This window comes from Crotalus tigris, unplaced genomic scaffold (assembly GCF_016545835.1).
Source record: "Crotalus tigris isolate CLP2741 ecotype Arizona unplaced genomic scaffold, ASM1654583v1 scf7180000024437.13266115, whole genome shotgun sequence".
Taxonomy (NCBI): Eukaryota; Metazoa; Chordata; class Lepidosauria; order Squamata; family Viperidae; genus Crotalus; species Crotalus tigris.
The window spans coordinates 7,900,450-7,915,707 of record NW_024100606.1 but is presented as its reverse complement, the minus strand read 5'-3'; the positions used below and the strand labels follow the sequence as shown (position 1 = coordinate 7,915,707).

The 15,258-nt window shown below is 37.9% G+C and overlaps 1 protein-coding gene across 3 annotated transcripts in view; it reads right to left on the bottom strand.

The window, feature by feature from the left end:
• The window catches only part of PIP4K2A (phosphatidylinositol-5-phosphate 4-kinase type 2 alpha), a 67,221-nt gene that overhangs the window by 29,358 nt on the left and 22,605 nt on the right, over positions 1-15,258 (bottom strand). For all 3 annotated transcript variants that reach the window (XM_039331300.1, XM_039331302.1, XM_039331303.1), the window contains 2 exons: positions 11,964-12,061; positions 4,865-4,961 (listed from right to left, as the gene is read on the bottom strand). In XM_039331300.1, the coding sequence (XP_039187234.1) occupies positions 4,865-4,961; positions 11,964-12,061 (195 nt within the window). The remainder of the gene's footprint in view (positions 1-4,864; positions 4,962-11,963; positions 12,062-15,258) is intronic.

Here is a 15,258-nt window from a genome sequence, read left to right as displayed (position 1 = left end):
ATGCAAGCATATAACCTATTCAATCAGTATGCTGGTTTATATGCTAACAGTTGATATTAAAAAGGCTTTCAACAAAACTGTTTTTTTAAAAAACAGAAGTCAAAGGTAGAAAAGTCAGAATGAATAAAATTTTAAGCTGAAATTATTAAGCCAAACAATACCTGAATTGGGGGGGGGGGAATTTGAAATGGAACTGCTATGGTATAGGCAGTGGAGAATATATATATATAAATGTTTCTGCTGGATGTTTAGTTGTACAATGCTCCGTGCCAGTCAATTGCCTTACTGGAACTTCATTACACATCTCCAAACCCAAAATATGAATCTGATATTTTAAGGCACAAGTGCATATTTTGTCATGTAAAAGATTATCGAAGGTCTTTGAGGGTTGTAACACAAAAAGCAAATTGGATCTCCTGGAGTCATAAATCGATCAATCCTCTAGAAAGATAAAATGAAGGCACTGAAGCCGAATATGTGAAATCATTTTTTTTTTCAAATCTAGTTTTCTCAGTTCCAACCTGAGGTACTACCACAACTCTAGGAGATTCCAGATAGCACCGCTGTTGACCACCCAAGTTAGGGATTCTGAGATATATCACTATAACCGTGCAATAATAAAAGTAAAGCAGAGCAGAGTAAAATATTTCTGGACAGGATAAAAGCACCATGTGCAATAATAAAAGCCATCCTCAATTTAAAAACCCTCAATATTCTTTATAAATAAAAACATTAAATTAGGATATGATGGGGGGGGAAAAGCCATGAAGTGGGGAGACAGAAACTAACTAACCCTCTACAGGTAATCCTTAATTTATGATCATAACTGACACCAAAATTTCCATTGCTAAGTAATTGTTAAGTGAGTTTTGCTCCATTTTACAACCTTTTTGCCACCATTGTTAAGTAAATAACTGCAGTTGTTAAGTGAATCAGGTAGTTGTTAAGCAAATCTGGTTGCCCCTACTGACTTGTTGGAAGGTTACAAATGGTGATCACATGACCCTGGGACAATGCAACAGTCATAAACACATAGCAGTCACCAAGTGCTCAAATTTTGATCACATGACCGTGGGGATGCTGCAATAGTCATAAGAATGAAAATCAGTTGTAAGTCACTTTTTCCAGTGCCATTGTAATTTTGAATGGTCACTAAATGAATGGTTTTAAGTTGAGGACTACCTGTATAATACAAACCTTTTCAATTTGCTTCTTTCCCATCACTGCCATCATCCCTAAGGAACGGCCGTTGAACAATCAAAGTGGCACTGTAATCCTGCATAACTGCAGAGAACCTGATTCGGGGGTAAGTGAGTAGGAAAGGGATACTATAATAAAACTGGAATCAGTCCTGGTTTTTTGGGAAGATTTAAAAATGCTAAAAGACATCAGTCAGTTGTCTGCTTTCACAAAGATATAGTAAGATGGAGAGAAGCAGTTTAGCCCACTTGACTTGCAAAATATGCAGAGAATGTGACCTTTTTAACCCCCTCCTTCCATGAACAAATTTGTTACTCAGGACTTGAAAGAGAATTGCACTCTTGACTATGAGAGATTAAAAAAATGTAGTAAAAAATCCAGAAGGTAGAATTGTCAATACTATAAAAAAAGATTGAAGAATGACTCTAAATACTGAGACCAGAAATGCAGATTGTTGGGCAAAGCAACTTGTTTTCAAATGATACATTATTTGTAAGCATACGGATTATATCCAAGAAGCCTTTTGCTTGAGAAAGGTCACAGTCTTCTACTAATTACTGTCCTAGTTTTATGACAGGGCTCTGACAGCTATTGATTAGGTGCCTCAGTAGTCTGAAAATACATTAATCAGCTCAAATCAAAATCACAGTAGCCTTTTCAGTTCATGTAAACATTTGAATAATTAACAGCCTGCTTCAGAAAATATACCGGTGGGAAACTCAAGAATGCTACTTCAAGTATTTGTGATTTCCAAATGAACAGAATAAAACTAGTCATGATCTACTTAGAATAGATGTCCTAATATAGAAATTAAATGTGACAATTTACAGAATTTAAACTATTAAAAAGGAAGTGTGAGTTAAAATATCAGTAACAGAACTATTCTGCATTTTGTCACTACAAAATTTCAAGTATTTCAACAAAATAAATTTCCTTTAGAGGGCAATAGCCACTGATTATCCTTGAACTGCAGTTTAGGAACCCATCATGTCTAGAACAACTTATCAAGAATTATATATTGAGATTCCAAAGACATCTGGGGAGAGCAGTTGTTTTAATTACATTGACATGGTTTATTAAGCAACCTGGGAAATCTGCCATTTTGCTCATGTTTGCTCCGCACTGTTCTATGCTAAAAGTATAGCTGACAATTAAATTAGGTTTGGTAATTCCCAAGCCATAGTTTCTCAAGTATTTAAAATCAGAGTTATCATTAAAAAAATGAGTATAGAGAAAACCTGAGTGGCAAACCCAAGCTAAGCTACTCTAAGGCAAAACCTTCTGGCATCTCTGGTTGAAAAGGACAGGAGCAGCTGGTGATCAGAAAGCCTAATACTGGGTCAAATTGAACAACAGTCAGACTTGACATAAAGAAAACATAAATTCAGTTCATATGACTCCACTATGTTTGTATAGAAAAGAATTACTTAAGATAGCATTTTGTTGGAGATTTAATACAGATAATTATTGATTACTACTTACTCATTGAGTGACAAAGTCCACCCCTATTTGGTCCATGTTTTTGCTTTTAACTTTTGTTGTTAATTTTTAAAGTTTTTGTATTTATGCTTTTATACTATTATAAGCTACCTAGAGTCACTCTGAACAACGAGACAATAGTATATAAAGAAGCTAGCAAACAAACAATACTTCTTTAAAACACATGCTTTTGTAATGTCCTATACTTACCGTATTAAGTTTTGGGAGAAAGCAGACTATATATAGTCCTCAACTTTTGACCACAATTTAGAATGGAATTTTGGTGGTTGGATAATTTGGTTCTTAAAACAAATCATCAACTACCATTTTACCCCAGTCGTTAAACAAATCATATGGTTGTTAAATGAAGGTGGCCCCCCCACTGATTGTGCTTGTTGGAAGCTGGATGGGAGGTTGCAAATTGCAGTTATGTAACTGGATGGCACTGCAACTGGTTGTAAGTCAATTGTCAAGCCCCAAATCAAAACCATGTGACAAGAGGGGTGGTGTGATGGACATAATTCTGAAGATGGTTTTTAAGTCACTTTTCTCAGTGCCATTGTAACTGAACCACTGTTATATTAATGATTATAAGTGGAGGATTGCCTGTATATAAATGTGACTATGTGACAAAAGATACAATTTTCAGACGATAATATTCTCTCTAATTCCATGGTACGTGGAATTGAACAATTGGACAATGTAAATGGATCCTCCAAGTCCTTATTATGGCTAAAAGACTGATACTGCAGCACTGGAAAGATAAATGCATGCCCTCATTCATTCAATGGATCGAAGATCTCATTACACTGGTCACCTAAGAGCAGATTGCCTGTAGTCACAGACTTTGTATGGATAAGCATAATCAATTATCTGACTCATTTATACAAAACAGGATTGAAAAAGCACAATAGTTATGTAAATGTATTAGAAATATATACCTTTTTGCAAAATATTTGCATTTGATATATAGAATTGAAACTGTTTACTGTTATAACAATATTTCATACTTGGCTTCCTTTTTTGTTTTTTTCTGATGCATTTTTGTCATTTTTTAGAAGTATTTGCTATGCATTTTTCTTTGATGATGTATGCCTATCATAAATAATTTGCTTTCTGCCTTTTTTTCTTTTTCTGTTATTATTTTAAAAACAATACAAATAAATATTTAAATTTTTTTAAAGACTTAATATAAAAGCAACATTGTAAATTCAGTTCACATGAATTACCCTTTCTCTCAGATTTCTCTTTGCCTACAACAAAAGACACTGTGTATATTAAATGAAATCTCACTATTCTACCACCTTCAGAAAGTTTTTCCAAGCATGAGATTTGAGGTAAAGAACCAATGTTTGTTGCATAGATTACATGTACAAAGAGTGCAACCTTTTTTTAAATGACCCAGCCTGAAGTATGTGCAAACAGACACTCAATGAAACGTCAAAGATATTTAAGAAACAAGTTTAAGCCAAACTTGGACTGCCAAAGATAGTGCAAAACTAGGTGACTTATTATCTTTAGATATCATCTTTGAAAATATACTATGACCACATCTTTTTTATACAGTCACAACTCCCAATTTATTTGTAAAGACAATTACAAACACAACATGACAAAATCGTAGTAGTTATCAATTCATTATTAGCTAATAATAAAACTAGAGGAAGTTGCAATCCCACTGGTAATTAAGAATTGCAAAGGAAAAGGAGAAAGAGAGTCTTCTCTGCAGCTAAAATGCAGAAAAAAGAAAGAAAGAAAGATAGAAAGAAAGAGTAAATTGTTACATTTTATACCAAAAGTTCACTTGTAATGTGTTTCAGAATATTCTAAAATTTACTTTGAAATTCTATGTTTTAATCATACCACTTTCACAACTGAGAGAGACACAATGCCTGCAACTTATAGATATTTGAGTCCAACACATTGCACAGCAGGAGCTGGCTTCTTACCTATGACTTGTTATATGCACTACTCAGTGTTTAGAACTACAAAGGCTTAGTGAAATACAGAAAGGAAACAAACACACCCATTAAATAATCTTATATGTCTCACAATTATCAGTTGAGTTTACATCTGGAAATTTACAGACATTTACCTTTCATTCCACCTACGTTTCTCCTAGCAAAAGTACCTAATCAGACATCTCCTAAATATCAAGATTTATTTAACATGATAACCAGCTTACCTGAAAGTCCTGATCATCAATTCCAAACCTCTCTCGCAAATTACGGAAAACCATTGGACAATATTCTTTGAATTTGAAATGGCTTGGCATGTTTTCTCTGAAAAAGAGATTTGATACACAGTGTGAGGAACTGTATATAGAGGTAGTCCTTAACTTGCAACTATTTGTTTATTGACCATTTGAAGTTATGATGGTACTGAAAGAATGATTTACAATCAATCCTCGTACATATGACTGTTGCAGCATTCCTGGGGTAATATCATCAAAATTCGGAACCTGGCACAATTGGACAAGTGGGACACAAGGTTACCATTTCCAACCTTGCCAGCTGGCTTCCAACAAACTCCATGAGGGGAAACCCATTAGCTTAATGATTGTAGTAAAAAAGGTAGCAAAATTAGACAGGACTCATTTGAGGACTCATTATTTAATGATGGAAGTCCTATTCATCTGTGTGCACCCCTTTAACAGAGTCAGTTTTTATTTTTCATATCTCAGCCTCCAAAATGTGGCTTGGTTCGTTTGCTGCAAACTAATTTAAGGTTAACAATATTTCATACCATTTTTTTAGAAGATCACATGATACAATTCAATAATCAACTAATCCTCCCTACCTTCCCAAAAGAGTATTTTGCCAAGTGATCCCCTTCCACAGAGCTCTTAAGAATATACAACTCCACTTAACAGTCATCAGTCTGTCTCCTAAACCTGCCTAATTAAATTCTGAATCCTTAGATTCTCTCATGTACAAAAAGAACCCAACCCCCATGCCACAGTCTACCACTGGGCTGCAGCCCGTTCGGAACCAGGCCACATAAGAGGCAATTAAGCACATGTTGACAAGCAGCTCTACTCACATAAGTGGCAGGCTCTTGCATCACACACACAGCTCCATTTGTGCGAGTGATGGGTGCTTGTGCTATCATGAGCAGTGCCACTCACACAAATGGAGCTGTGTGCACTTGTGTGCACATGCCTACTACTTACACAGAACCATCCCCCCCCCACATGCTGGGCTCCCAAACCGGAAAGGTGGGGATTGCTGCTCTAAGGTATTCTCCTTATAGAAGATCTTAAATTGATGGAATAATGCATGATCATTTCGCCCCATCCTTGAGTTTAAATCCTCACTAATTATTGATGCCATTTATATAAACAAGTGAGGATAAAATTTTCTATGCGCATTCAAGTGACATTGATCTGAGTGTGTGTTTTAAAAGAAAGAATGTAAATGTTAAAAAACAAACAAAATTTTAACTTGATTAGATGAAAGCAAAGGGACCAGTACCTATGTTTTCAAGTGAGACACTTAAGTTGCAATGCAGACTAAATTCACCATACCACCCTTGGATCTCCCTCCTGCATTACTTGGGGTGGCCAAACTAGAATTGATCCAATAGCCATCCAGCTTCACCTCTGATGTAGCCCAAGATTATTGAAGAAAAAGGATACAACATTGTGATAGATAATCAAAAAAGGGTTGGTTTTTTGATAGTGCAAACCAGCAATATTCCAGGTTAATAAGGAAATCGCATCACCATTCATGAACAGTCAAATGGGTTGATTTCTATTTTGGCAGGCCAATGACCTGAAATTGTTGTGTTGAACTGAAGAATTAGTGGGAAACAACCAGGCTTTTCTTAAGCATTGGCTTGTCTCATGCAAATTCTGTAACTATTCCAGGGAATCTTGCTTTGAGAAAATGAAATTAGAAATGTCCAATAGATTTTAAGTTGTAGTGTCTTGTTCAACAATACTGATTGGAGGATTGGTAGTTTTTGCTGTATGCTGCTCTTAAACAACTGAATCAGCAAGAGGTCTGCCTTTAGCCCCCTGCTTATTACTTATAGATTCAATTGCATGTCTTGGTGTGTTTGAGAACTTCTCCTTAGCTAAAATAGAACCCTGGGTCAGCCCAAGATCCCCTACTGGCTCACAAAGATCTGGGGAGCTATGGATTGGGGGATAATATCTAGCCATTCCATTCTCCATTGAAGGGAAATAATGGCTGAGGTTGGAGAAACAAGGCCTATCAGTGACTCAGCTGTGACCATAGTATTCCATAGAGGTTTCCTCATATTTTCTGATTTGTGTAGCATATTATCTTGTTTGGCCCTTGGTAAGAAGCCAAAAGCATCGATAAGGCCATCTTCAGTTATATCTGGAGAGTATTCATTTAGTAAATCTGATTCTCATGGTTTTGCTTTCTCAAATCTGGGAGTGGTGCAGTGGCTGCCCCAGAAGCATCCGGAAACTGACTTAATAAGTTTGTTTGATATAGGCAACATAGAATTGAACAGAGATTGATTTTTTTTTTCACAAAAGACTCCATGCACAAAATCTGAATGTGCTTTCATCTTAAATGACATCAATGGGATGATAGGTTGAAAGATAGAAGAATCCACTTTGAAAGATAGAAGAATCCACTAATGGTTTAAGACACTTGGGAGCTATTCAACAGCACACAGGTCTATCTGGCTGTTTTGGCTATTAAGAAATTGGCCTAGAGAAATTACTATTGCTCTCCTAGAATCCTGGGTCTGATATTTTAGCTATTCAAAAAAAAAATACTGAGAATGATTTGTCATGTCTGCCATAAACAGCGGGAACTAGAAATATTCTTCTGTTGTAGCTGGGGAACTTCAGTATGTGTGAAGCCCATCCTCTTTATTTTGTCAGGCTTTACAGTGATGTTAGAGTAAATGCTTGGGTACTATGACATTTTGTTGGATTATTTTACTGTTTAATTGCTTGCTCTTTAACAGCACACATTCCTCAGGTAGGAAGGTTAGATGGACCAATTGTATCAGCCTTGATGAGCATGAAAAATCCAGTTTCGTGCTTTTGAATATAAGCCTCAACGTTGTATTTCAGCATCTTCTGTCCATGTTTTATTGCTGAGAAATGTTCAGATATTAAGATCACAGTTTGAGTTGGGAATAGATATTGTTTTGCCATAAATTCTACTGAGTTTTTTCAGGGAGCCTGATTTTGGTTTTTATTTTTAAGCCTGTTTTGTTTCCCTTGAGGCTAGTAGATGGGGTAGTTATTTGGAATGGGTGACACACAATGAGAATCCACGAGGGAGTCCTGATTCCCATTTAGTTCTTCCCTAACAGATAAGGAGTGCTCTGACAACTATTGTTTTTCTACCTCTGTTTGAAGATCCCATTCTAAGGCATCAGATTTGTTTGAAATAAAAGGAGCATTTGTTTACTTAAAAGATCCTTTTCTTGCAAAGTGTTCTTCTATCTTTGGTTGTTTGGCTGATTTCTATAAAGGGAGAGAGGCTGGACTGATGATATATCATTTCTTTTCCCCATATCATTCAAATACACAATAGGTCCTTTATCTGTTCCTTTGCCTTCACATTCCTCTCATCCAAAACAGTGTAACTTGTCTTGAATTAAAGAGAACATATTCCAACATATTCCAACATATTAACAACAAGAAAAAAATCAAGGAAACTGTAGGCCCACTAAAGAGAGAAGATGGCAAGGAAATTACAGGCAACAAGGAGAAAGCAGAGCTGCTTAACTCATACTTTGCATCAGTCTTCACATAAAAAGAAACTATAGCCCAACGTACCAAAAAAAAAAAAAAAAAAAACCCACTGCAAAAGACATAATAGAAACAAAAATTAAAATAAGCAAGAAAATGGTAAGAGAACTCCTATCCGACCTTGACGAGTATAAATCACTGGGATTCGACAGATTACATCCCAAAATTCTGAAAGACTGGCATATGTTATCTCAGAACCATTGCATCACATCTTTCATAAATCCTGGAGCACCAGGGAAGTATCTGAGGATTGGAAAAGGGCTGATGTGGTCCCCATCTTCAAGAAAGGAAAAACAACAGAGCCAGGAAACTACAAGCCAATCAATTTAACATCAATACCTGGGAAGTTCCTAGAAAAGATAATCAAAAAACAGATCTGCGAACAACTAGAAGCAAACAAAGTCGTAACCAGTAGCCAGCATGGGTTTGTTAAAAACAGATCATGCCAAACCAATCTTATCTCATTCTTCGATAAAGTAACTAAACTAGTAGACCAGCGAAATGCTGTGGACATAATATACATAGTTTTCAATAAGGCATTTGATCTTACTGACTACTGCATTTGATCTGCCATGACTACTGCAGCCACACCCATCCAGTGGCCACGCCCACCCAGTTTGCAAAGCCCATGTAGCTGCAGCCGCCAAGTGGGCCACACCCACCCAACACCCGGCGATACATAAGTGGGTTTTGGGTTGCAGTTTGGGCACTTGGTCTCTAAAAGATTTGCCATCACTGCTATAGACCAATCAGTTTAACATCAATACCTGGGAAGATCCTAGAAATGGGATCTGTGAACAACTAGAAGCAAACAAAGTCATAACCAGTAACCAGCATGGGTTTGTTAAAAACAGATCATGACAAACCAATCTTATTTCATTCTTTGATAAAGTGACTAAACTAGTAGACCAGCGAAATGCTGTGGACATAGTATACTTAGATTTCAGTAAGGCATTTGATAAAGTAGACCACCCATCTATTCCTTGGTAAACTAGAAAAAGGTGGAATAGACAACATCACCACCAGGTGGATCTGTAGCTGGCTGACAAATTGTACTCAACGAGTAGTCCTCAATGGCACTACATCCACATGGAAAGAAGTTAGCAGTGGGGTACCACAAGGTTCCGTTTTAGGCCCAGGATTCTTCAATATCTTCATCAATGACTTAGATGAGGGAACTGAAGGGGAATTCATCAAATTTGCAGATGTCAGGAATAGCCAACATCCCAGAAGACAAACTAAGGATGCAAAAAGATCTTGACAAACTCGAATAATGGGCCCTATCTAACAAAATGAGTTTCAAGGTGGAGAAAAGCAAAGTCTTACACTTAGAAAAAATCAAAGGCACAAATACAGATCTTGGGCAAGACCTGGCTTAAAAACAGTAAATGTGAAAGGGACCTTGGAGTCCTAGTGGACGATCACTTGACTATAAGCAACCAGTGTACTGCAGCAATCACAAAAGCTAATACAATCCTGGATTATATAAACAGAGGCATAGAATCAAGATCATACAAAGTACTAGTACCGCTTTACAAAACCCTAGTAAAACCACACCTAGAATACTGCAGCCAATTTTGTTCACCATATCACAAAAAAGATGTTGAGGGTTTGGAAAAAATTCAGAGAAGAGCAACTAAGATGATCAAAGGCCTGGAGGCAAAAACATATGAAGAATGGCTGCGGGACTTCTGTTTGGCTAGTCTAAAGAAAAGAAGAAATAGGGGAGACATGATAGCAGTGTTCCAGTATCTGAGGGGCTGCCACAAGGCAGAGGGGGTCAGGTTGTTCACCAGAGCATCAGAGGGAAGGATGAGAAACAATAGTTGGAAACTGATCAAGGAGAGAAGCAACCTGGAATTAAGGAGAAACTTTCTGACAGTGAGGACAATCAACCAGTGGTACAGCTTACCCCCAGAAATCGTGGGATTACTGGAAATTTTTAAGAAGAGACTAGACAATCACCTGTCTGAGATGGTATAGATTCTCCTGCTTGAGCAAGGGGCTGGACTAGAAGACCTCCAAGGTCCCTTCCAGCTCTATTCTACTCTACTCTATTCTATTCTATTCCATTAAAAATTGCTAAAAACTAATAATACAGTTAAACAGGAAGGGGCTACAAGAAAACATGTTACTGACCTAATAACTCTGCCTTCTCCTCCCCCAGTCCCAATTGTGGTTATAAGATGAAACTATTTATTGTGATTAAGATACATATTATATCCATATTATTTCATATCTTTCAGATAAAGAATATACCCAAACACAGTTGTAATTATTCTCACTTAGAAGCCTGCAAAATTGTTGTTTCCCAAAGACCTTTGCACTACAATTCCAAATGCCACATTTTTTCCAATTTGAGGCAAATGTTTAGCCAGGCAAAGATGGACTTAAAGCTATTCTCAGAGATCTGTACAAGGGAGTCACGGGTGATATGGAGACATTACTGGAAGAATTGGACTAAAAACGTCATACAGGTGGAGACCTCTTCTTAACAAGAGTCAGTATAGTTAGATAAAACGAATTCTAGATGTTCAGTGGCATAAATTAGCACAAAATTTCAAAACTTTAAGGGCACAAAAAATTGGATTACAGAATACCCAGAATAATTTACAATCAAGTTATTAAAGCAAATGTTTCTGTTTTTAGAATGCTTCAAAATGTCTGCTTCAAAGAGATCCACTGCTCATACTATATAATGTTCCAAAACACTTCTTTGGAATTATGCATTTCTGCTCTGCTTGTCAAACAATTCTCCACAAATGGCAAAATCTGTATCTAGCTTCAGAAAAATATTTTCTTCCACTCTATGGATATGTCTCGGATATAACCTGCAGGATTCAGCTCTAATCAGTTTTTAAGCCTTTATTACTGCAAACTAGTTCAACATTAATATACATGACATTGAATTGCTTTTAACAGAATATTCCACTTATGCAGTTCCGATTCGAATGATTGTGTGCATATGGAATAAAACATGTCTGTGTTTCTATTTCCTAAATACTTCCAGAAATAGACTGTATTTGACTTAGCAAATCCTCAACAGGTATAACAATCAAATCTTTACATTAGCCATAACTTTCCAAACTACAGAATTCTCAAACATCTAACAGCAGTTTACCTCTACCTCTTAGAATAATTTAAAATGTATTAATAGGATCCTTTTAAAATCATATTGAGAAGCACTATTAGTTGATGCATACTAATGGAGACTCTCTTAGACTAGAGCTGAAATTCTGTGGAAATTTAGCTTGGAAGCAACCTTTTGGAGAAGGGATCACATTCTAGGACATCAGGCCTACAAAGGAGAACAGGCACACTGCTTCCTTCACTCCACTGGAGTTCCTCCTCTTCCACCTTTCAATTTCTTTTGGGATCCAAATTAAAAAAAAAACATAATGAAAAACCAAATCCACAATAGAACTGCTGATACTCTTAGCATATTTTTTAAAACCCAACTCAGAAAATCAAAATTAAGTAAAAATGTATTAATTTCAATTGAAAAATATAAAACAAAACAGAAGTTGGCCTAACTTACTTATTAAAAAGATGGTTGTCCACTTTTATCTTTGAATATGCTTTGAAGTCATCTGGCATTAGCATAACAGGGATTTGAACATGGCTCAGTTCATTGATCTACAAAGAAGACAAAAAGGAAATTGAAAGAAATTTGAAATATGAGAAGAAATTAATTTCTTCCTGCCTCAGTTGGAAAACATGAAGACCTCCAGATGTTGACTTTCTAACCATCATGAATACTAGTCATACTTGACAGAAAACACAATGCATGATATCCTTCAGCTTAAAACAAGCCAATTACAAAGAATATGTGAAAATTATTTCATAGTTGATGTGCTAGAGCTATGAACTGTAAAAATAGATTTATCTCAGTTTAGAAATCAGATTTTCCAAAAATTACTGCAGAAATTTAAGCACAAGGAAAGTATGGGGTATTAGTATTATATTGATTAGCACATTTTTTCATATCTGAATTAAATTTGAATTTGCTGTGTTTGCCTATGGCTGTTTAATATACCACTAATTTTTCTTGCTAATAAATAAAATTCCCTCCACATACACAATGCTTTTTTCAGCAATTATTAAATTACAGATAGCATTACTTACTACAGGGAGACAGCATAGAATTTAAAACAATGGAGACAGGCACAGCAGGGTAATCTCTTGACTTGTCTTTGTTCTCAGGCAATGTTCAAAAGCAATGCCTCTTTAATTTAAGAATATCAAACAGAAATAGAAAAAGAATCAATTGTTTCCAGATTTTGGTGCCTGGCTTCAAGGAATCAGCCACTATCGGGCCTTTCTGTGCCAAAAGGAAAAAATGGTTTAGTGTCATCTGCTACTCACAGAACAAATAGCATGAAAACAACAGTTAACTTGTATAATAACTGTGACACAAATCAAAACGAATGGTTTCATCAAAAAGAAGACCGTCATATTTTTGCAAGGAAAAGGATTTACAATATAATAAAACAAAATCCATGCTCTTCCTAGTGGAAAATTATTTTATAAAAGCATACAGAAAAACCATTGTTCAAGTTAAAAAACACAACATCTAGAGCTCACAACATGCAGACTTAGTCCCTGTGATCTTGAAATTAAACCATCAAGTAGCATTTGAAAGGCTTTTGCTAAAACCTTAGATAGCTGCCAATGACTCACACCACATAAAGCAATCTAAAACCTAATCTATAATATCTTGGATGTGTCTGAATGATAGTACAATAACAAGCCTTGTGATACTTTAAAAACTCTTTAAAGATTCCTTTATTTGATCTCAAAATTATTCAATGATATTTTTTTAGAAGGGGCGTTGTCTTATCTGAACGCCTTTTCTCAGCATGATGATGGATAATCCACAGATGGATTTCCTGTTGTCCATTCTACCCAACAGACTAAGTCTGAGAGTTTGCCACGCCTCCCGCTGGTCTATGCTGACCGAGTTCCGACGAAAGGGGAAGCAGCAGACGAAGTCCGACGCGTTGGTTCCACTACCCCTTACACAGGACCTGACGGCCACTAAAGGGGCGGGAGCGGATTATCCATCATCATGCTGAGAAAAGGCATTCAGGTAAGACAACGCCCCTTCTCCAGCATGAGGATGGTGTCAGAATCCAATTATATTTCATCTCTAGTTATCAATTATAAAAAAAACCCCATTTCTGCCTTCTATGGATTCTGTCATAGGATAAAGGGAAGGGGGTGAACAAAGGGGCTTTATGGCCCTCACTTCCTTCGGTACACTTCAAAGGAACTGGATGTGTGTATCACCAAAAGGACTAACTATAACAATGGGGCTATTACCTTTCATGTAGTTTTCTCTGAAGAAAGGAACTGGATGTGTGTATCACCAAAAGGACTAACCATAACAATGGGGCTATTACCTTTCATGTAGTTTTCTCTGAAGAAAGGAACTGGATGTGTGTATCACCAAAAGGACTAACCATAACAATGGGGCTATTACCTTTCATGTAGTTTTCTCTGAAGTCTCCATCCAGCCGGCAGTAAGGAAAAGGGGGTGGGAGTGTAATGCCTGAGACTGTCGCTGGAAGTAGGGGGTGATTGGGTGGGGCTACTGGGGAACCCCTTAAAACCTTGAATGGGAGAGCTTGGACCCCAAGTCCTGTCTAGAACGCCTGCAACCATTTTCTCTTAATAAAGGATGCCTGTTGGAAGAATTATTCCAAGAGTTCTGTCTTCTTAAGATGCAAAGTGGAGTGGGTCCTTACATTAGACAGGACTTGCAAAATTAATCCACCTGGAAGGGAGACCTTTGCCGGGGGATTTTGTAAAAATTTACCATGTCAGACAATGGAGCAAGAAAGGGGGAAAACTCCCTGGAAAGAGAGCCGCTGCCCCAACTGGAACCTTGCTGGATGTTGGGATCTGAGAGGTCAGATTCCTCAGGAGAAGAAGTGGTGGAGACACGGGACCACAAGCCTCGCTGGTCAATGGGCGTTGGAAAGAAAAGTGAGTGGGGAAAGGAATCAAGAAAGGTGACCCTGAGACGGGGGGCCAAGCAACCAGAATGGAAGCAGGAGACGGAGAAATCCCTGCACGCAAGTGAAGAGGGAGAAAGCTGGGCACGTACTCAGACTGGGTCCTATTGACCTGATGAAGAGAACTCTCAGCTCCCTAGGAGAGGAGAATCCTGAGCCCTACGGCCCCCTCAGCTCCTGGAGCCGCAAAGGGAGAGAGACACCGAGGGGGAAGTGGAACCTGCAACCCTGGGGACATCTGCTTATCCAGTAATCCCCACCCCCTACCTAACCACAGATGGCGATCTGGACCGAAGACACTACCACCAACAATGAAGGCACCGATCCATTCCAAGACGTCCGCCGTTGGAGGTGAAATTCAAAGGGGAGCCAACACGCTTGGGGTTTTTCCTAACCCAAGTCCTCAGCTACATGGAGGAATACGGGCGGCACATCCCCAGTGACAAAGCCCGCATCCGGATCGTGCAATCTGCCCTGGACGGACCGGCTGCAGATTGGGTGGTGAACTTGCACGACTCCAATGCCCCAGAACTCAGCGACTTCAACCGTTTCATGTCCTCTCTGTGAAGAAGATTTGAAGATCCCCTGGCTGATCGCAAAGCCCGCGAAAGGATAAAAACGGTGAGGCAAGGCAAACGCCCAGTGGCTGAATATACACAAGAATTCCGGGCCATTGCCAGCAAACTGAACTGGCCAGAAGACATCCTCCTTAGCCATTTCAAAGACGGACTAAATTATCACCTATATGATGCTTGCCTGCCCCGAGGGGACCCACACCAGCTTGAGGAATGGTACATCTTGGCAGAGGAAGCAGAG